Consider the following 23633-nt stretch of genomic DNA (forward strand, 5'->3'; position numbering starts at 1 on the left):
CAAATGTTGAAATTATAATAGCAATACTCTAACATGTAAGTTTTGCGAATAATCAAAGTCGATAAACTATGACTGAAGGTACATGGCTACACAATCTCCATAGAAATGAAGATATGCCAATGCCAATACAACTGCATACCAAAAACCATTGACTTATCGTAAGCTGTTTCATTTAACCAACCCTAAACACAAACTTGTTTACTATGTAAAAGTGTCAGTCAATTAACAATGATGAGGGTTGGGGCTATATGATCCCCAGGCCATAAAAAAGAATAGGTTTGTTTGCCCAAACCCTACCTACCCAGAAAAAAGCTTTCTACTCAAATTTTATTGTCCTGATTTAAAGAAGTTTTTTTTTTAATCAGATAGGCATGAAGACTAATAAACATCTGATACTTCAATTTCTTTAAAAAAAAAATTAAAATGCCTACCTACCTACCCACTGTCTCAACCTTGAGTAGGGTTTGGGCAAACCAAAATATTTTTGATTGTGGCCCCATGGAAATGATACTTGCAAACGCCAAAAAAATTTGAATACCAAATATCATTCACTTAACATTAGCATTTCATTTTAAACTAATCTAATCAAAAACTAATACATGAAAAAACTAAGCAAAAGTTTCAAAGTCAATAGACCATGACTTAGAGGGCAGGGCCAAATATTAGCCATGGAACTAAGATGTGCTAATGCTTATGCAACTGTATACTAATCAACATTGGCCTACCACTAATGGTTCCCATTGAACTGACCTAATCACAAACTTATACAAAAAGTCATGTACTTTGACCTATAATGGTTTACTTTTATAAATTGTAACTTGGATGGAGAGGTGTCTCATTGGCACTCATTCCACATCTTCTTATATATCTATGATAAAATATACTAAACTCTTAGGAAAATTCAAAACATAATGTCCCTAATGATAATCAAATGGCAAAATCAAAAGCTCTTGCACACACTGAAATGTCTCGCTTTTACTAATCATTGATATTATGTTGATAGTCCTCAATATAAAGCTTTATGACAACTGTCACATAAACTTAACATTAACAAAGAAAACTAAACATTGACCAATGAACCATGAAAATGAGGTCAAGGTCAGATGAACCATGCCAGGCAGGCATGTACAGCTAACAATTCTTCCTTACAACAAATATAGTTGACCAATTGCTTATAGTTTAAGAAAAAAAGACTAAAACACAAAAATTTAACTATAACTACTGAACCATGAAAATGAGGTCAAGGTCAGATGACACCTGTCAGTTGAACATGTTCACCTTACAGTCCTTCAATACACTGAATATACTAGACCTATTGCTTATAGTACATGTATCTGAGATATGGACATGACCACCTAAACTTAACCTTGTTCACTGATCCATGAAATGAGGTCGAGGTCAAGTGTAAACTGTCTGACGGGATGAGAACTATGCAAGGTACGCACATACCAAATATAGTTGTCCTATTACTTATAATAAGAGAGAATTTAACATTACAAAAAATCTTTTTTTTTTTTTCAAGTAGTCACTGAACCATGAAAATGAGGTTAAGGACATTGGACATTGGACATGTGACTGACGCAAACTTCATAACATGAGGCATCCATATACAAAGTATGAAGCATCAGTCTTCCACCTTCTAAAATATGAAGCTGCTGCCAGATCACTAACCCTATGTCGAGCTTTCTGTGACAAAAATCACAGACTCGACAAAAACAATTGTAACTTTCTTAAGTCGTACATAGTAGGTATCAAAAGAAACAAATGTTGGTCCACATGCTCATTTTTTTAGAAATAGAAAACTTAAATTATTTTTTTTAATGCTAGAAATCCCACTTCTCTTTTTGTAGCTAAACATCATTGTTATGCATTCTAACAGAGCAGCTAGTCTAGCCATTGACCAGAACACTAGATGAATTAACCACAGGCACTTGTCTTAGAATTTTATTTCCCTATATACCGAAACTATTTTTCTGAGATGAGTGCCTGTGGAAGTAATGTCATATACTAAAATCTTGATGGTAGAAAGGTTGCCTCAGATTTAAACCTACTTTTGAACTTTTGGGTATTTCATCTTGTCAATTATGTTAGTGGATTCTGTCTGACAATCTTTGTAGTGTCTTGGCCATACTGTGTCCACCCAATCCACTTGTCTGACCTACAAAGAAATAATAAATAACTTTAGTTGACCCTTTCATCAAGCAGTATCGTATCATCTAACCAGTACAGTGGGGTTGTTTCCTTGGGTTGCAACCCCCCCTTTTTTTGGACGATCACTGCATTTGAATGGGGGCATACAGTTGGAACACCCCCCCCTTTTATTAAATGGCTGGATGTGCCCCTGAAGGAGCTAGACCCTTTACAATGACCATGGATTATTACACATGTTTTTCATATAAAATCAATCCTTACACCACATATAGTTTACCTTTTAATTATATAGTCATGTAACTTTAACCTTAAGCAGTCACTGAATCTTGAAAATGAGGCAATGACAATGGATAAATGAAAGACAGAATCTTTGTAAAATACAGAATAGGCATACAAGGTACGAAGCATCCTGGTCTTCTACATTTTGAAATATTCAGCTTGATAAATTTACATATAGTTTATGCTGACTCCAGATATTAATCCCTTTGTTTTTCGCATACAATGACTTTTGTTTTTAATTTAATTTTCATAAAATTTCGACAAATTATTTACTTTGACCCTTTTACAAAAATATAAAAAAATCAAAAAATTTGAACCAAGCATTTTATCAGAAAAATTACACTGGTTATATAGCAGTTTGACAAACACTAATTTTGATCATTGTGAAGCTTTATATTGCCTTCACAAGGCAACGTAATTAAAACGTTTACCTGATATTACAGAGTTATGAACAACTGGCCCCTGTAGTGTTAGGTACCACCTTAACAAAAAATTATTTAGTTTTATTATAGTGAGGCTCATTGAGATATGTATTGACAGGATGATTCCTAAACTGAAACAATTGTTATTGTATAGAAAACATTGTTTCTACATGTTGACAAGGTTATAATTATAGCAAAATTACACTATAACATACCCGTAGCCAGGGGGGGTTCGGGTGTTTCGGACTAACCCCCCCCCTTAAAAACAAATAAGCACTGTTAAAGTCAATGCTTTATTCCAATTGTGACTGTTAAAGTCGAGTTTGTGAGTCCAAATACCCCCCCCCCCCCTTCGAAATTCTTGGCTAGGGGCCTGTATAACACAAATAGCAAATATTTTGTCATCCTACAGATAAGATGAGAAACAAAATATATCAAGATTCTTCAAAAAGAATATTTCTGTATTAAATACTATTTAGAAACATTATTAACATCTGTTTGTATAATAGTCCCAGTTAACATACACCATTTTTCTTTATTAGAAAATTTAAATCCTGTAAATGTCTTTATGACAAAAAATTATTTTGAACTTTTATAATTTGGGTCAGTTATTTTCTATGTCATTTAAATATTTAATAATTAGCTGAATCAGGTATAGACATGTCCTAAATACCTTCCTGGTTGGTTGACATTGAAGAAATGTTGAAAGAGAACTAAACTTTTGTCATAACAACAGCAACAGGTATTTGGTTAAATTATTAGTTATTTTATTTAATGAATAGGTATAAAATGCAGAGTAATGTGTATGTAACCATGTCCATACATTGTAAAAAATATGTCTTATTGTTCAAAGGAGTGAGTTCGGTAAGGTCCTAAAATGGCCCCCTTTTTTAGCGTAAATTTCAAGTTAGGTTTTATTGAGCAATATCACAAGAAGTTATAGCTAATACAGTGATTAGATAGGAAATAAGCCATTTTGTTGAAAATTTACGTTCCTGCAATTTATTATGATGTCACAAGTTGTACTCATATTATATTTCGACGAAAAAATCAATGGAAATAGGCAAATTTCCATAGATTATTGGACAGGAAACATAGAGCGCATACATCGACAACAAAGATCTTTTAAAATAATGTGTGTAAGGCATTTCATGTCTTATTTGAATATTTATTTTGTCGACGCCTGCGCTCTATGTTTCCTGGTCCTTAATGGTGTTAAAATCCAGCAGATTTTCACCAAAATCTCTTATCTTAACCTTTTGGAATGTAAAAATCAACGTCACGTGTTAGAATTAAACTTTGACAAAAATAGTTCTATTTAAATTTCTCACATGTCTCTAAGTCAACTTAAAACATTTTTTGTCTTGTAACATTGAACTTTATAATCAGGGCCAAATATGGCCTTTACCGAACTAACTCTTTTATAATCAACAATGTCATCCATCATTTTTACCTGTGTGATTGAGAATTGTTATTTAATATTCAAATCAATTTTGTTTTATGTAATCAACAAGAAGCACAGCTAGTGGCCAATACAATAGGGTGAATCAATGCAAGATAAACAAATAAAATATATAGCAACAAATGACAAACATTGAATCATTCAACAAGTCCCTGTCCCTAGTCAGGAGCCTGTAATTAAGTGACTGGAGTTTGTTGTACATTATATTTGCTTTGGTTCATTGTTATGTCCATAAATCAGTTTGTTAGTTTTCTCCTTTGAATTTTTTTTACATTTGTCATTTTGCCAAAACTCACCATCCATTCACCATTAACTATTTGGACCTTGACAATAAAGTGATATAACTTTTATCTTGGACATTTCCAGGTCATGGCATCCAGTAAACCTATTCCATGTGGACCTTGTATAGCAGGAAAAGTAAACACTAAAGCTGATATCTGGTGTTACAACTGTGATGAAGGATTATGCTCAACATGTTCTGGTCATCACAAAAGATCTAAGTTGTCACGTGATCATAAGATTATTGATATAAAAAATTATAAACCATCTGTCCAAGCTATTAGAACAGAATGTGACAAACATGGTCAACAGCTTAACTTGTATTGTTTCAGTCATTTAATGCCTTGCTGTGATGAATGTATATCCATTAGTCATTCAAAGTGTACCGGAATAAAAAGTTTAGCTAGCGTTGTGGAGAAAACCAAGATTGAAAAATCTAAAGAATCCGTAGAGAAAGATATCAACTCCGTCTTACAACTCTTAGGTAAAATTGTAAATAACAAATCACAAAACATTAAAAGAGGAGAACAAGAATATAAAAGCATTAAAGAATTCATTGTGAAAATACGCAATGAAATAGATAAACATTTAACCCACCTAGAGAAGAAGATCTACCAAGAAGCAGATACCATCTTGAATCAGGAAAAATCAAAAGCCACAGATTTAATAGCTGAAATTGAAGAAAAACAGAAAAACTTAAAGAAAATGCAAGACCAACTACATACAGTCATACCACATGCCTCAAAACTCCAATCATTTCTAGGTGTACATCAGATTGAACAACAAGTACATCAATGTCAACGATACATAGATGATCTGGAAAATGACGACAGAGCAAAAGAATTTACCATCAAAATGGAGAAAAACAATGAAGTAGAAAAGATCATAAAAAAGTTAGGATCCTTAGGAGAATTAACCGTTGTTAAAATAGATATAGATTTGAATACAGAAACAAGTGTGAGAAGGGAAGCACAAGTAGAATCACAAGAACAATCAAACATAAACAACATGACCATCAACATTGAGAATAAGATACAGATCAACATTCGGGAGATAAGTGATATGATTTGTCTGATGGATGGAAGACTTATAATAGTGGAATGGTATGACAAAGTTAACCTACTTACTCCTGATGGCAAACTACTGAAAAAGTTACCTATACATGGTGAAGCCTTCAGTGTTACACAGATCAATCAGGACACTATTGCCGTAACTTATCCAAATGAGAAAGCCATTAAGATTTTCAATATGGAGAATGAAACAGTAACCAAAGTTATCACATTAGACAAACATTGCTGTGGATTATCATCATCAGATGATTCTCTTGTTGTAGGTTTGAATTATGATGAAATCCGTATTATAGACTTAGAAGGAAATACACTGAAGTCAATACAAGTTAAGTGTGAATCAAACCTGTGGAACCTTGTTTACTGTAATGACATAGTAATCTATAGTGACTGGAAGGATAATGCAGTATACTGTGTGGATCAAACAGGTAAACAGATCTGGCAATATACACAGGATTTATCAAAACCAAGGGGACTTTGTATTGATACTTATGGTAACATTATTGTAGCAGGCTGGGAATCTCATAGAATAATAGTTATATCAAAAGATGGAAAGGAGAGTAAAGTACTACTTAGTGATGGACTGAAGTATCCTAAATGTATTTGTTGGAAACAAAATGAGTCTTCAGGTTTTATATGTGATTGCTATGGCAAAGACTTGACAAAATTCAATTTATCTTCTGGATGAAATATACATTAAGAAATCAAATGATTTTACCTGACTTTGATACATGTACAACAATAAGTAAATTGTATATATTTTTATTAAATATTACACAGAATCAGTAAAATTAGTTGAGTCTGTCATCAGTTATTTTTTATCATATCCTGTGTTAAGATCTTACCATTATTTTGAAAATCTAAAATACTGAGGTCCAATTTGTTAGCCACCATGATGTTAAATTAGAGAATCAAAGGATTCAATGTTAAATATGAATAATATAGGACAATGGCGTTGACACTCAGGTCCTATTATTTTCCTCATTTCACCACTGGTTGGAAAATTGACCCAGGTTCAAATTTTAGGGAGTTCAATTTTCTAATGTCACCTATACCAATAGTAAACATGGTACATGTTGCATCAAGTTTCCAGCTATAGTAAGAAAACCAGGATGAGTTCAAACAGAAATAGTTTGACACCTTTCTGACACATGTTTCAATTGAATTCCTGACTGAATACATACAAATCTAGGCTAAAACACACTAGTACTTTTCTTGTCCTTGAGGTTTAAAAAAGTTTGCACATCCTGAAATGTCTTATTAAAATAAGGACATCTGGTATGATTTCCAATGAGACAATTATAATTCAAAGTTGCCTGCTTTTTCTTGAATCAGGCCACACTTAAAAATATTTGGTTTGCCCAAACCCTACCCAAAGGTTGAGACAGTAGGTAGGTAGGTAGGCATTTTCTTTTTTTCCCCACAAAACGATATTTTATATATTTGATGTTTATTAGTCTTTGTGCCTATCTGATTAAAAAAAAAACTTATTCAAATCAGGAAAATAAAAGATTTTGAGTAGGCAGCTTTTTTTCTAGGTAAGTAGGGTTAGGGCAAACAAACCTATTCTTTTTTATGGCCTCAGTCAAGTGAAAATGAGGGGTGACGATAAAGTGAACCCTGCCATACAGACATACCTTACAAACATTCCATTCAAAAAATATATTTGACTATTGCTTAATGTACCTGGAAAACAACAAAACCATGACGTAATCATTGAGCATTGAAAATGAGGTCAAGGTCATAAGAACTCTGCCAGACAGACATGTAGATTTAATAATTCTATACACCAAATATAGTTGAACAATTGCTAAATGTACCTGATAAACTGAAAAATGAAAAAAAATAAAAAGTAACAATGACAAATGAACCATGAAAAGTAGGTCAAGGTCACATGAACCCTGCAAGACAAAGATTTACACTTTGCAAATGTTGTATACACAAGATATGGTTTACCTAATGCTTATAGTATCTGATTAACTGACAAAACAATGACAAGAGGCTGTCACAACGACAGCAAACCGGATTTATTATTATTTATTTGTGTCCTGGCAATATCACAAGAACCATTACTGATGAATGGTGAAAGTGAAAATCGTCAATATCAAATTTGACCTCCATTTTGTCATCAGTATCAACATCTTAAAATTTGAAAAGCTTAGATTGAATGGTTCATGAGTAAATGCAACAACGTGAATGGAAACGCCATTTCACAATCTTTCAAGAACCATAACTCCTGAACGGTAAAAGTCAAAATCGTCATTATTGTAGTTGACCTCTAATTTGCCATCAGTAACAACATATAAAAATTTCAAAAGCTTTGGTTGAATGGTTCATGAGAAAATGCACGGACACGACTGGAAACAGCATTTTTCAATCTTTCAAGAACCATAACTCCTGAACGGTAAAAGTCAAAATCGTCATTATTGAACTTGACCTCTATTTGGTCATCAGTAACAACATATTAAAATTTGGGAAGCTTTGGTAAAACAGTTCATGCGTAAATGCACGGACACGACTGGAAACACCATTTTTCAATCTTTCAAGAACCATAACTCCTGAACGGTCAAAGTCAAAATCATCATTATTGAACTTGACCTCCATTTTGTCATTATTAACAACATATTAAAATTTGGGAAGCTTAGGTAGAACAGTTCATGCGTAAATGCACTGACACGACTGGAAACTCCATATTTCAATCTTTCAAGAACCATAACTCCTAAACGGTAAAAGTCAAAATCACCATTATTGATCTTGACCTCCATTTTGTCATCAGTAACAACATATTAAAATTTGGGAAGCTTAGGTAGAACAGTTCATGTGTAAATGCACTGACACGACTGGAAACTCCATATTTCAATCTTTCAAGAACCATAACTCCTAAACGGTAAAAGTCAAAATCACCATTATTGATCTTGACCTCCATTTTGTCATCAGTAACAACATATTAAAATTTGGGAAGCTTTGGTAGAACAGTTCATGCGTAAATGCACGAACACGACTGGAAACTCCATTTTTCAATCTTTCAAGAACCATAACTCCTGAACGGTAAAAGTCAAAATCGTCATTATTGAACTTGACCTTCATTTAGTTGTCAGTAACAACATATTAAAATTTTAAAAGCTTTGGTTGAACGGTTCATGAGTTAATGCACGGACAACATTTGATTGAAGCCCACCCGCCCGTCGTACATCCCTAAATCAATAACTGACATTTTTGTCACAAAAATCCGGTTAAAAACTGAAAATTGACCAATGATCCATGAAAACAAGGTCAAGGTCAGATGAACCCTGCCATACAGACGAGCAGAAATTTAAAAAAAAAATCATACACCAAATATAGATGAACAATTGCTTAATGCATCTGATAAACTGGGGAAAAAAACATGAAAAAAGTAACATGGACCACTGAACAATAAAAATGAGGTCAAGGTCATATGAAACCTGCCAGACATACATGTACATGTTACAATAATTCCATTGCTTAAAGTACACTAGAAAAAGACCAAACCACAAACACTTAACATTGTTCAAAGATCCATGAAATAAAGGTTTTAAAAGGACAGATAAAACCAGTGTGTTAGACATTTTGCACATTACAATCTGTCTATATGCAAACTATATTTAACCTATTGCCTATAGTATCTGAAATTCGCATCACAAAAAAATATGATATTTTTTCAAGCCATTACTGAACCATGAAAATGAGGTCAAGGGCAATAGACAAATGACAGACAGGAACTTTGTAAAATAAGATATCTGCATACAAGGTATGAAGCATCTATGTCTTATACCATCTGAAATATAAAGCTTTATACAAAAAGTTCAAGCCATCAAATCCACTACAGGATTGTTAGCCCTACGTCTTGCAGTTGCAAGGCAGACAAAATAATAGCTACATATTCAGTTAAATATAGACTTTAATGTAACTGACTTTTAAGAGGGTGGTAAAGGGTTAGTTTCGTGCAACGTGTTTTATCATTTTTATTTCATGTGCAGCTGTGAAAAAAGTTCGTTATTCACCCTATTTCGTGAAATCGGTAAAAAGATCGACGTGCAAGAAATTTTTAATTGTTCTTTCATCGTGAAATGGCAATTTTATTTCGAGTTCTTCCGTGCAGATACCCCCCTTTATGCCCCTCTTTTAACTTACCAAAGCTGGTGATTCCACATAGTTCTCTAACTTGGTGTGACTAAATTCTAAACTGATGACATTTAATAACCTTGACCTTTCAGTATTCTCATAATACTGGACCCAGTCTCTCATGGACATCTCAATCCCTTTCTGAGTATTAACATCCATAACATCAAGCATCCGCCGACTCCCTGCAAAGAAATATAATAATCAGTAGTTACAAAATGTGCCAATTTAGGGACGACATCAAAAGTTCAATGAAGGATAAAAAACTTAATTTACATAGTTTTTTCACTGCCCCCCCCCCCCCCCCCCCCCTCCTCTTAACTTAATTTGGGAAAAATTGATTGACCAATAGGGATATATGTAAAATCGATTTTAGATTAACAAAACTTGCAGCAATGTTGACCCCCCCCCCCCCCCCACCCCCAAACTATTTGATTTAAGTGTTTTATTCTACATCGATCTTTTGATGTCGTCCCTTAGATATATCCTGTATTAAAGGAGTAGGTCCGGTAAGGCCCAGTTTTGGCCTCAAATTTCAAGTTCATCTGAAAAAAGATTTTGGACACTTTTTTTACACTTATGGGGAATACAATACAGTAGCAGGGGTCAATAATAACATTCTCAATGCTGTTCGTGATGTTTTTGCGATGTTGGTAACCAGAACGTTGTAATTTCCCGTGTTTCTAATAAGAACGTTAACATTTCCCGACGTCACTTTAAAAGAAGTCATTAATTTCGGTTGCGCGAATTTCAAAAAAGTACCTGCTAAAAAAGTGGCCATGCCATTTCTAAAAGATGGAGAAATCCGCCAAAAAGCAGTGAGATTAAAGGAAATACTTGAGATGTACAAAAATAAATCAAATACAATTTTGCATGACGAAATTGAAGAAATGGTGATAGACACAGAAGAGAGTACTGACAGTATAACATTACTATTTGTTGCTTAAACTATAACATGCTGAAAAACATTTTACCAATAACACAATTCAGAACAAAACGACATGCAATAGCTAATTATGAGTATTGGTAGGTGCTTAACGTCCAGTGGCAAATATTTAATTGTACATTTATAATATCCAAATGTTATTTTAATGAAACTTAAAGAAATGAGAAAAAATTAACAAAATCTATGGTGTGTAGGGTGTTTTCATTTATTGACAATGAATTTGAAGTAAATAATACTATCTTGAATTGAAAAACATCAGAATCAAAATAGTTAACTTTGTGTCTTTTTTTTCTTTTCTTGTTTAGCATTTGGCAGCCTCCAAATATTACGGAGAATTGTCATTGTAAGGCCAAATTTAACAGACTATCAATGAAATAACAAAACCGACTACATGTGCGAGACCCTCATTGGTAGACAAGGTCGTATAACACCCCTATTCGTAAATAAAATAATGAATAAAGAGAGTGTCTCATCCTGTTCTGGACTCGAAATTGGTACATAAAAAAAAATTGCTGATTTTAATTGATATTTTGAAAACATATAATATTGTATGTGTATGTAGAAAAACTGTCAATAACAGTCCGTTAAAAAATTTCAAAAAAATATATATTGGTGTCGTTTTTGGTTTGAATTTAAGCAAAATATTACCAATAGATGCAGAATTGTCACACGTTAGTTTGTTTAATTGGTTGTATTCTTTTTGTATATGAAACTAGATGTTATAGACCATTGATACATCTATGAATAGAATAAAACAAGAAAACACCCGTTCACATGCTGTTAAAAGGGCTTGTAATGAAACGCTGTCTTTTGGTATTTTTCATCATATTTGTATTTTGTTCATTGTTTTGTACTTAAATCAGGCCGGTAGTTTCCCGTTTAAGTTGTTTTGCATTTGTCATGTAGGGGCCTTTCATAGCTTACTATGTGGTATTGGTTTTACTCATTGTTGAAGGCCGGCCGATGTCCTATAGTCGTTTAGCCATTTGGTCTCTGATTGAGATTTGCCTCATTGGTAATCATACCACGTCTTCTTATTTGTATAAGCATGTCCCTATTGTACTTCAGTGTATAGAGAGACAAGAGTGCACACACTGAAATGTCTCGCCTTCTTTACTAATCATTGATTATGTTGATACTTCTAAATATAAAGCTTTATTGACTGTCACATAAACTTAACATTAACCAAGAAAACTAAACATTGATCAATGAACCATGAAAATGAGGTGAAGGTCAGATGAACCATATGCCAGGCAGACATGTACAGCTAACAATGCTTTTATACAACAACTATAGTTGACCTATTGCTTATAGTTTAAGAAAATAGACCAAACACAAAAACCTAACACTCAGCAATGAACCGTGAAAACCAGATCAAGGTCATATAAAACCTGCACGACTGACATATAGATCATAAAATATTTCCATACACCAAATATAGTTAATCTATGACATATGGTATTAGATAAAAAGACCAAAACTCAAAAACTTAACTTTGACCACTGAACCATGAAAACGAGGTCAAGGTCAGATGACATCTGCCCGCTAGACATGTACACCTTACAATCATTCCATACAACAAATATAGTAAAGCTATTGCATAAAGGTAGGAGAAAAACAGACCAAAACACAAAAACTTAACTATAACCACTGAACCATGAAAATGAGGTCAAGGTCAGATGACACCTGCCAGTTGGACATGTACACCTTACAGTCCTTCCATACACTGAATATACTAGACCTATTGCTTATAATATCTGAGATATGGACTTGACCACCAAAACTTAACCTTGTTCACTGATCCGTGAAATGAGGTCGAGGTCAAGTGAAAACTGTCTGACGGGCATGAGGACCTTGCAAGGTATGCACATACTAAATATAGTTATCCTATTACTTATAGAAAGAGAGAATTAAACATTACAAAAAATCTGAACTTTTTTTTCAAGTGGGTACTGAACCATGAAAATGAGGTCAAGGACAATGGACATGTGACTGACGGAAACTTCGTAACATAAGGCATCTATATACAAAATATAAAGCATCCAGGTCATCCACCTTCTAAAATATATAGGTTTTAAGAAGTGAGCTAACACCGCCGCCGCCGCCGGATCACTATCCCTATGTCGAGCTTTCTGCAACAAAAGTTGCAGGCTTGACAATAAAAATTGAAGTATCGGCAAATGTACACTAATTGCAGACAGACAGATCAGAAAGTGTACACACGTTAAAACTTGTCATATAGTTAGACGATAGGACAGACGAACAAAGTGCTTTCAATATAGCTCTACTTCTAGACAAACAAGTACGCCAATATCCATACGTATACGCCGTAAAAAAGGTTATGTAACTTATTTATTGATAAAGACCTTGTTCAATATTATTCTCTTATAACGTCTGCTGTACTTCCTATGAAATATTATATTACAACTTCATTTTCTGTCGATTGAGGCAATAATGGCAAGAGTTAAATTGCACAAAACAGCTCTTTTTATAAAACAAGAAGTACTGCTTATAATTTAAATTTGAAAGATGATTATCTTTTGAAAATAAAAAAAAAAATAAAAGTACGTCGGGACCTTTTCAAGTTGACTATATGGTATCGGTTTTGTCATTGTTGAAGGTTATAATGTTGTCAATTTATGGTATCGCCTCACTTAATTTATAGTTGGTTCACATTTTGTCATGTCAATAATGTTGTCTATCCTCTTCAGTACATGAAGTAATTTAGAACTAATGTCGGACGGAGATGCACCTTTATACTAATATCAGATTTTCCTTTTTGCTGTACATCTGACAAAGCAATCTGCTAAAATTCTTTTTTATAGTCTTTTTTTTTATTATGAAAAGGTTCCTGTCCAAATTTCGTTTCATAAATGTTTAGCAAAATGTTTTTCCATTTTATGATTAACCATCTTATAAGTTTTTATGATAAGTATCAACGCTTTGAAAAACACCTGGATATACTTGACAGCATACTTGTGTACGGCGGGAATGATTACACAACGTTGTTGCGATTAAAACTTAATTTAACGTAATTTAGCGCCATACTGACAGACATTGTAAAAAATTAAGGTATATGGCTTTTATTGAAAAAACAAGCACATGGACCCCAATATTTTTCTTTTGCAATCAATCAAGTACTATCAAATTTTTTCTGCACTCCCGAAAAAGACGCAAAAATATGGTCATTTTTTTATTTCGGATATAGCAATCTAAATCCAGAACATGATGATTTGGTTTAACCTTGAAGTTATTTCAGCATGTTGATGCCATGGATAAAGGGAATATTTTACAAAAAAACCGGTTAAGTTATAACTTTTCGTTCAAAAGTATTGTTACTTTCTTTAAAAGTCATAATTAATGAAATTTCAGGGATTTTCTTCCAAATATGCAAATTTCGAACCAAATTATCTCAAAAAGTAAGTCATGAAGGTACTTTTTTCTTTGCATATTTGAAAAGTACACATTGAAATTGACCTTGTATCAAAATTTTAAGAAAAAATCAACGAGGGATCTCTACTGTATCGTATGCCCTAAATGTCTATTTCAATTGCTTCAATCATTTTTTGTGAAAGATTTTAACTGATTCATTCATTAAAAATGCTACGATTCTACCTTACATGTGAAAAATCTATCAAATATGCTAAAAAATGTCACTTTTCATATGGTTTTTGTCAAAAATGAAAGTGGCGGCATCCGTATTCATCCTCGACCTCTATATATCTGATGTATTATTATTAAACACAACTTACATTTCAATATCAAGAATGAACATGAATGCGGCCACTTTCATTTAAGACAGAAACCGTCTGAAATCTAACTAAATTGCTGAAATTGTGAAGATTTCAGTAATTTAGCATGACTTAGTGATGTAAGTACTCAATATATGTACATTGTAATGACAAAATCAGCCCATATTTATGTAGCAGAGGCCTTATACCTTCCAAAAAAAACCTAAAAGTTTACATTTAAACAATCTTGTAAAACTGCTATATTTTGGGGCCAAAAGGAGGTCTTACTGAACCTACTCCTTTTTATACAGGTGGTCCGAGACCACAGTTATTTCATAGTACATTTCTTTTAGACAATAATGAAAATTCAAAAAATCCCACCTGCACTTTCTCAATAATATTTTTACAGTGTGTTGTACTACTTTTGGGACAAATTATATCAAAATAATAGAAAACTTCATTAGCTTGAACTAAAAATATGGACAATTTTATGTTAATGACGTCTTAAAATCTTTTGACAAGTAACACACTGTCCACACTAAAGACTATATTTGTGGACAACGAAAATCAAAGTACGATAACTGTGTTGTCAGACCACGATAACTGTGTTGTCAGACCAGGCAAACATATAACTTTGGTTTTTAATGTATAAAATTGATTGCACAGACATGACAGATGTTGTGTAAAATCTCTGACTGATGTAATCCAATATTAAAATTCTTTATCCCTTCTCCTGTTTTAATGCAATGGCTCTATCCAGTCAGGGGACTTACTTAAATGAGTGATTTTCTAAATAACTGATTCAAGTAACATTATATTCATCAAGGTTGGAAGTAAGGGTTGTCTTTCTTTAATAATCACTTATTTTTAAAAGTAGTACAATTTTATCACTAGACTAAGTGATTTAATTTTATTGTAGTTTTAAACATAGAATACTAATTATCCAGGGACTAATTATGTTGCTAAAACTATCAGAACCATCATCTGTGTTGTCTAGGATGATCAGGTCATTTCAGGTGATGACCTTGTATTGAATCTAGGATAATGACATAAAAATCACTTGTTTAAAGTAATCTGAAATGAGACTGTTATTATAGCATTTTATCCACTAAAATAGAATTTGCAGCTAAATTATTGCACCAAAGGCATAAACCTTTCTACTTAAAAAGAAGCAAAAAGTTCATTTTTTTCAATTATACTAATGAAAAGATATTATCTAAACCTATGTGTTTAAAATTTTGGTAAAACTACAAATTCACAATTTATGACAAAATTTCAAATTTGCTACTTAAATAAGTGATTTAAAAATCACTTATTTCAATAAGTCCCTTGACTGCTATCTTTCTCGTAAATTATCTTTTTGTTAAGTTAAACCTAAATTTTATCTATAAATGTGCAGTGCTTCAGCAGCTTCAACAATTGTTTACAAGTTATACAGGTAAAACATATCTCAGTGTTTTTTACTTTTTCAAAGTAAAGATCTGGTGCGAGTTTAAAAGTACATTTTTCTCAATCAATAGTGTATAAATTTAAATATATATATACTTTTATTTTTATTTTACACAAAATATCAGTTTAAGATGAAAATAAACGTTAAGCTGGTCTGTAAGGTTTGTCCACTTCAGGACCAAATATTTGTTTCAGTCATAAGGTAGATAACTCTGATAAATTTTCAGCTTTAACAAAGAAAAGACAGTTTTTAAGACTTCATGACAACTAAATTTACATTGAAGAATTTTACTTGGGGGTTGCTAAATACCAGATTACAGATCCTGTTTTTTCAAGAATTTTTTTTTTTTGATTGATGATTGATTGTCCTGTCATAGAACTATAAACATCTGTCATACATTTGGGGAAGTTTAGCTAGCTATAAAACTAGGTTTTACTTACCATTTTCTTTGGAAAATGCCTGTACCAAGTCAGGAATATGGCAGTTGTTTTTCACTTCTGCCGGTAATTGATAGCGTTCAATTGTTGTCAGTTTTTATGGTGTTCCCCTTTTTGAGTTTGCCTTGCATTTCAGTATTATTTTTTTATACTTTCTATACATTGTAGTTTCATTTCAATACAACGTTACAAGGGCTTTATTCTCAATTACTGTTTAATCAAACAGTAACATATGAATTGTAAAACAAGAGGCTCTCAAGAGCCTGAATCGCTCACCTGAATTTTTTTGGTTTAATCTCTCATCAATGATTATTTTGGCTTTTCAATTTATTTAAATGTTCTTTGAATCGTCCTATTTTCTTCAAAAGCAAAAAAAAAATCATTTTCTCCTATGTTCTATTTTAGCCATAGGAGCTATGTTTCTTGACATACAAGGAAATGAAATATAAAATTTATACTAGATACTCTGAAACTCTAAAACTCATTTAGCTTGTTTGAAGTTTGGCTGAAATTGATACAGCAGTTTCAAAGGAGAAGATTTTTTAAAGTAAGTCAACATGATGAACAAATTGTGAAAAAAGTCTTTAAAGGGCAATAACTCCTTAAGAGGTCAATTGACAATTTTGGTCAAATTGACTTATTTGTAGATCTTACTTTGCTTAACATTTTTGTTATTAACAGTTTATCTGTATCTATAATAATATTCAAGATAATGACCAAAAACTGCAAAATTTCCTTAAAATTACCAATTAAGTGGCAGCAACCCAACAATGGTTTGTTTGATTCATCTGAAAATTTCAGGGCTGATAGATCTTGACCTAATGAACATTTTTACCCCATGTCAGATTTGCTCTAAATGCTTTCGTTTTTGAGATATAAGCCAAAAACTGCATTTGACCCCTATGTTCTATTTTAAGCAACGGCGGCCATGTTTTTTGACGGATCAAAAATCGAAGCACACACTTTGTGCAGGATAATCTAAGGAACAATCATGCTAAGTTTCATCCAAATCCATTCAGCAGTTTCAGAGGTGAAGATTTTTTAAAGTTAGCAAATATGATGAACAAATTGTGAAAAATTGTCATTAAAGGACAATAACCCCTTAAGGGGTCAATTGACAATTTTGGTCATTTTGACTTATTTGTAGATCTTACTTTGCTGATCATTTTTGCTGTTTACAGTTTATCTTTATCTATAATAATATTCAAGATAATGACCAAAAACTGCAAAATTTCCTTAAAATTACCAATTAAGTGGCAGCAACCCAACAATGGTTTGTTTGATTCATCTGAAAATTTCAGGGCTGATAGATCTTGACCTAATGAACATTTTTACCCATCGTCAGATTTGCTCTAAATGCTTTCGTTTTTGTGATATAAGCCAAAAACTGCATTTGACCCCTATGTTCTATTTTAAGTAACGGCGGCCATGTTTTTTGACGGATCAAAAATCGAAGCACACACTTTGTGCAGGATACTCTAAGGAACAATCATGCTAAGTTTCATTCAAATCCATTCAGTAGTTTCAGAGGAGAAGATGTTTGAAAAATTGTTAACGACGACAGACGACGACGACGACAACGACGACGACGGACGCCAAGTGATGAGAAAAGCTCACATGGCCTTTTAGGCCAGGTGAGCTAAAAATGAAACTACAATCAGGGTTTCCCCTTTGTCAATTATTTTTTTCGCCATGTGACACAAATATATCTTTCTTTTGAATTCCCCCCTCAAAAACCTAAATAAGATTACTTTGCCCCATTGCTGTCTAAGATTATTCTCTAAAACTATTCTTACAGCCAGTATTGTAATAAATAAATACTAAACATTTACCTTATAAAAAAAAGAACTGTATAGCGAAAATTGATTATATTTTGAACAAGTTTAAAAGAAGGAGGCCACTTACTTTTGAAATTAAAGAAGGTATAAATCCTGGAATATAAAAAAATCTTGGTTACCTGAAAGATGTCACAGTTCTTTGGGAACGTTTTAAAAAAAATAATAACATGTGTCCTTTTGTAATAAGAAGTGTTTTTTTTTTAAACAAAACAACAGGTTTTTTATCATTTGAAAATTGATCCCTCATGTAAGGTGTAGTCATAACATTGAAGGGTTATTTTCATTCGAGTGGTTGTTCCCAAACTTTTGAATAGATTTCTTCATAACGACAGTTTTCTTTTCTAGACCATCGTAAATACATGTGTAAGTAAAACTATGCTTTAAACAGGTTTGTCACTGAAACGACTTTAAACTACCCACTCAAATCAATTATCGATATCAAAGTTAAATGATAAAGCTTTAAAGACCTTTTTTGCTTTTGAACATTTTTCTTCATAGCAAGTTTTCTTTTCAGGACTATCATTAAAAGAAGGAGAGGAGTCGTCAAAATTTTGCTTCAAACACTTGCGTCGCAAAGTGGTTAATTGATCCTTTAAGTGACATGTAACGAACGCCATTCAACCATATCATTTGTCATTACAATCAAAACCTTTATTTATTAATTAGTCCTTTGATGTCAATAGGCATCAAATGCAATCAGCTGATTATTGATTTTCTGTCAAAATCTTAACGAGTTCAAGGTGAATTCCGAGTATTGTCTGACCAGGTAAAGACCGAGAAATCCGAAAAAAGTAATCAAACAAGATGGTTGAAAATAAATCGTTATATATATTTCTTTCGCCAATGACGAATTTTAATCGCCACAATTATTATTTTTTCGCAAATTGCGAAAATGGCGACCGCCAGCGGAAACTCTGTACAATATTTGCACAGGCAAAAAATTCATCATTTTCTTTTTACATGAAGGAATAGATTACATACCCACACACTGTTTGACATCACTGACTTTAAAGTTCTCACTAGGTACCCTGGAAATACAAAATATACAATGACAAATGTGTAATCTAATGTCAAATTTTAATGTCAGAAGTCGGTTTCACAAAAATTGCGATTGAAGACATTAAAAACCTGATTGACCTGTAATGTTCAGGGGTGGATCCAGCCATTTTAATAAGGGGCGTTCCCAACCAAGGACAAAGGCGGGCGTTCCAACCACATGTCCCCATTCAAATGAATTGATCGTCCCAAAAATAGGGGGTATCCAACCTCTGGAACCCCCCTGTATATGCCACTGATGTTTATCTTTGTCCTATGAATATGCATATCTACACAATATCTATTTATATGTGTGAATTTATACCCACCGTAAACCTAGACCACTCTTCTCATGGAAAACAATTGGTGTCTCTAACCCATGTTCTTGTAGATACTTTACAGTAAAATCTGAAAAATAAGATAGATTGCATCCACCTACCTCTTTAGTTTATACTTATCTGTTCACTGTATCTATATTAGTTTCCAACATTTTGCATTTCATTTACAAAACAACAAGCCTAACTTTCATTTTTGAGGCTATTTGTTTTCCATTTATTCCCATTGTTTACATACCTTGTTGCTCATTTCACAATTTGATTCTTTATATTTTTAATGGATTTAATTTGATATCCACAGTATTTGAATAATTTGAAAATAACTAACCTAGGTTGTATACCCATTTAGGGCTCGCCACAACCAAATTGAAATATTATTTGTTGGACTTGTTAATGTATTTGCAAGGATGTGAATTAAATTTGTTATCCACATTGATAATTCTAAACTTTGATTGTCTGAATTTTAACATATTTTTTGTTTCATTTTATGGATTTAATTTCTAATTCTCGCTGTTTATGCATGGTTTACAAACCCCTCTTCTGAAATAAAAAACATTTTTTTTTGTACTTTTTATTGACAACAAATAAATTTTGGCAAAGGGTACTTTGTTGTCAGTGTAACGGAATAATTGATTGTTATCAAGATCGAACATAGCATCTCCTTAATATGTCTTTTAATTGAGTTAAGCCATTTCAATTGATATTTCATAATGTGTCTTTCTATGTTGTAATGCTACACTTAGTCTATTATTTCAGATAAGGGTGAATGTTTGGTACCATTAAAATATTAAACCCAATTGCTATTGTTTGCACCTGCCTACAACTCAAGAACAAGACATGAACACTTGATTGCAATGAGAGTTACCTCCCCTTGTACATACTTTGTTTTCCATATACAGTATACTAACCTTCCCCTTTCAATATTTTGACAAATTCTTTGTTGTATTTTGTGGATTTAAGTTTTTCCTCCACACTGTATGTTCTTTTCCCTTCAATTTCATCATCGTCAATACCTTCCTCTGAATAAATCTTCTTTTCTTTCACTCTCTGGAAAAAGAGAAAAATATCTATAATACTAAAATTACGAGGTCCAATTTGTCAGCCGTCATCGGGTAAAAATGACAAATCAAAGAATTCAACTCTATATATAACTAATATAGGACAATGGTGTAGATTAAAAATTACACCACTCCAGACCCTTTTGTTTTCCACATAATTAATATTGCCAATAATTAACAAGTTCCGGGTCTAATCCGATACAAACACCAATAGTATATTCACCTGTTAGCTATTACCTTATCTGTACGTTCCGCATTTGACAGGCGCACCACCAAACAGTGTATTTAGGATTTTGCTATATACACGGGTCATAATCAAAGGGCTGACACTACTAAATTCAATCATTGTCAAATTGTTCCCTATTGTACTTTATTCAGCAATCAGCAAGACTTTCTAAGATAACTAATATAGGACAATGCTGTTGATTAAAAAATACCCCATTCCTAGATAGCCTGGACCTTTTGTTTTCCAAATAATTTAATATTTCCAATAATTGATAAGTTCCAGATCGACGGTTTCAAACAGAAAGATTTGAAAGCAGAGAAAACTGTGTATCTTATAATCGACATGACTTTATCAGATGACAATACCAATTACTAAAATAAGGCTTAGGCATAGTTATATACTTTAATTCAGTCATGGACCCACGATATCACGGGTGTGTACTTGTATTATTAAAGATTACTGTTGAAAATCTCCTAACTCTTCAGATTTCTAGTTCTCTGACAAAAAGAGAAAAATATCATTTAAGATTACGATTGACAACCTGAGTGATCTTCATGCTCCTCTAAACAGATCTTCAGATGTCAAGTTTTCAACTCTGTCATAGAAGGATAAATACATAAAAGACAATTCTGAAAAACTTTCTTCAACTCTCTGTAAAACAAAAGTTGTATGCTGAGCTCATGTGTAGAGTCAATGTTTTGCTTTAAAAATCTTTTAGATAGATCTTGACCTGATAAACAATTTTACCTGTGTCAGATTTGCTCTAAATGCTTTGGTTTTTGAGTTATAAGCCAAAAACCCCATTTTACCCCTATGTTCTATTTTTAGCCATGGCGGCCATCTTGGTTGGTTGGCCGGGTCACGCCACACATTTTTTAAACTAGATACCCCAATGATGATTGTGGCCAAGTTTGGTTTAATTTGGCCCAGTAGTTTCAGAGGAGAAGATTTTTATAAAACCTCAGCTGATAAAAAATTGTTCAAATAAGGCCTTTGAAAATAGTGGAATAAATTGCTTTTGGAGTGTCAAAATTCGTTCGAAGTACTTGATAAATTGCATGCTCATAATTGGTGCTTTTGATTTTGCTACCCTATATACCACTTTGCCTCATAGTCTTATTAAGAAAAATTCACACACCTCATTAAATGGTCATTTTGAAAAAGTCAGAATATTCAAACTCTTTTAGGTCATTTTTTCATTAGCAACAAAGGGAGCTTCAGTCAATATATATAAACAATACACCAATGTTTCATGAGAACTGCTGAAAGCATTTTTTAGTTATTTTTGAAAACTAGAAAATACCACCTTTTTCTAATGAATTAAATCCCTTTACTCAATAACATAAAATCTAAAATTAATAAAAATCGAAAGGGAGTTTACAACAATGGATATAAACATTTCAGCAAAGTTTCATGAGAACTGCTGAGAACATTTTTGTGTTAATGTCTGAAAACTGGAAAAATCCCCCCTTTTTATTTAATAAAACCCGTTAACTCGGAAACGTAAAATCTAAAATTTATAAAAATTGAAAGTGACCTCATGTTAATTGATATAAACAATTCACCAAAATTCCATGCTTTGTGAAAGCCTTTTTGAGATAATTATCAGAAAACTGAAAAAACCACCAATTTCATTGAATAAAAACCCATTAGCCAGAAACTTAAAATCTAAAATTTATATAAAAAAAAAGGAAAAAAAAGAGAGCTCACGTCAATAGATATTAACAATTTCCCAAAGTTTAATGCAAATTGTTTAAAGAGTTTTTGAGTTAATGTCCGACATGTTGACAACAGTATACCATAATACGTTCCGTAAACGAGCGTATAAAAAATATTATAATATATTGAGTAGTAATTTAAACACATTCTATATATAACGTGACGGTACCCAAATTGCACCTACTTTGACAGTTTTTTCACCTACGTTTTTTTATGATAAAGACAAAAATTTCCAGTCTGTGTTTATTTTGTAGCCGTGACTATATCCTTCTTTATTATATAGGTACATAATATGGAACGCGTAAAGCACATTAATAGATAATCACAGTTTATCGGCGACAATGATAGATTATCGGTCGACCATTATAGATGTACGGCGTAAAGTATACTTTACGGTCGACCATCATAGATGGTCTAATTAATGTGACTCGCGCGCAGACAATGATAGTTACTTCTTTGATAATGCATTTACAGTCGACAAGGTGAATTGTTTCGACAATGATAGTTAACCTCGACCAAGTGAATTAAAACACAAGTCGTAAATTCGATAATTTTAGATAAAACCGGAAATGCTAGCTAATTGTAAAATCGATTTTGATTGGCGGTCAACTTTTTTCTTTGGAAGTTAATTCCTTGAAGTTAATTCCTTAAAGTAAAAGTTACCCTTTCTAAAACATGTTCAACAGGTGTTTTAAAAAATAAATTTCGGACTTCACATCCTTGTATTAACTATGATGGTAAAGTGCATCGGACTATTCGTGCAACAGAATGGACACAAGAGGAACATAGTTTCCAATTTTCAATCCTCGAATATTGAAGCTTCTTGTAAAATTTAAAAGTTCCACACATAAATAAAGTTTTGTTTTCTCTATCGTTTACAAAGTAAAATACCTTTTATTATCATATACATGTATATTTGTATTTTTTCTCTAAAAGGTTTGATTTTTACAGGTAAATGCATATTACAGGTGGCTAGATGATCACATGTTTACCTGTAATATTGCTAAGAGGTGTCAGAAGTTAAATTTCTATAACAACTGGCCCCAATAAACGTTGAC

General features: G+C 32.6%; 2 protein-coding genes across 2 annotated transcripts in view; one reads left to right on the top strand and one right to left on the bottom strand.

Moving 5' to 3' along the window:
- LOC139527258 (lysine-specific demethylase 2B-like) overlaps window positions 1–23633 on the bottom strand; it is a 50485-nt gene that overhangs the window by 21378 nt on the left and 5474 nt on the right. Inside the window, exons 2-6 of the mRNA XM_071322598.1 lie at window positions 20481–20619; window positions 19567–19645; window positions 19184–19230; window positions 9813–9985; window positions 2052–2158 (exon numbers count right to left, since the gene is read on the bottom strand). Of these exons, the coding sequence (XP_071178699.1) occupies window positions 2052–2158; window positions 9813–9985; window positions 19184–19230; window positions 19567–19645; window positions 20481–20619 (545 nt within the window). The remainder of the gene's footprint in view (window positions 1–2051; window positions 2159–9812; window positions 9986–19183; window positions 19231–19566; window positions 19646–20480; window positions 20620–23633) is intronic.
- On the top strand, window positions 3484–6454 carry LOC139527263 (uncharacterized). The gene is made up of 2 exons (XM_071322604.1): window positions 3484–3594; window positions 4681–6454. The coding sequence occupies exon 2, from the start codon at window positions 4684–4686 to the stop codon at window positions 6346–6348; it is 1665 nt and encodes a 554-aa protein (XP_071178705.1). The 5' UTR covers window positions 3484–3594; window positions 4681–4683; the 3' UTR covers window positions 6349–6454.

The sequence above is a fragment of the Mytilus edulis genome, chromosome 6 (assembly GCF_963676685.1).
Source record: "Mytilus edulis chromosome 6, xbMytEdul2.2, whole genome shotgun sequence".
In the NCBI taxonomy this organism is placed as follows: Eukaryota; Metazoa; Mollusca; class Bivalvia; order Mytilida; family Mytilidae; genus Mytilus; species Mytilus edulis.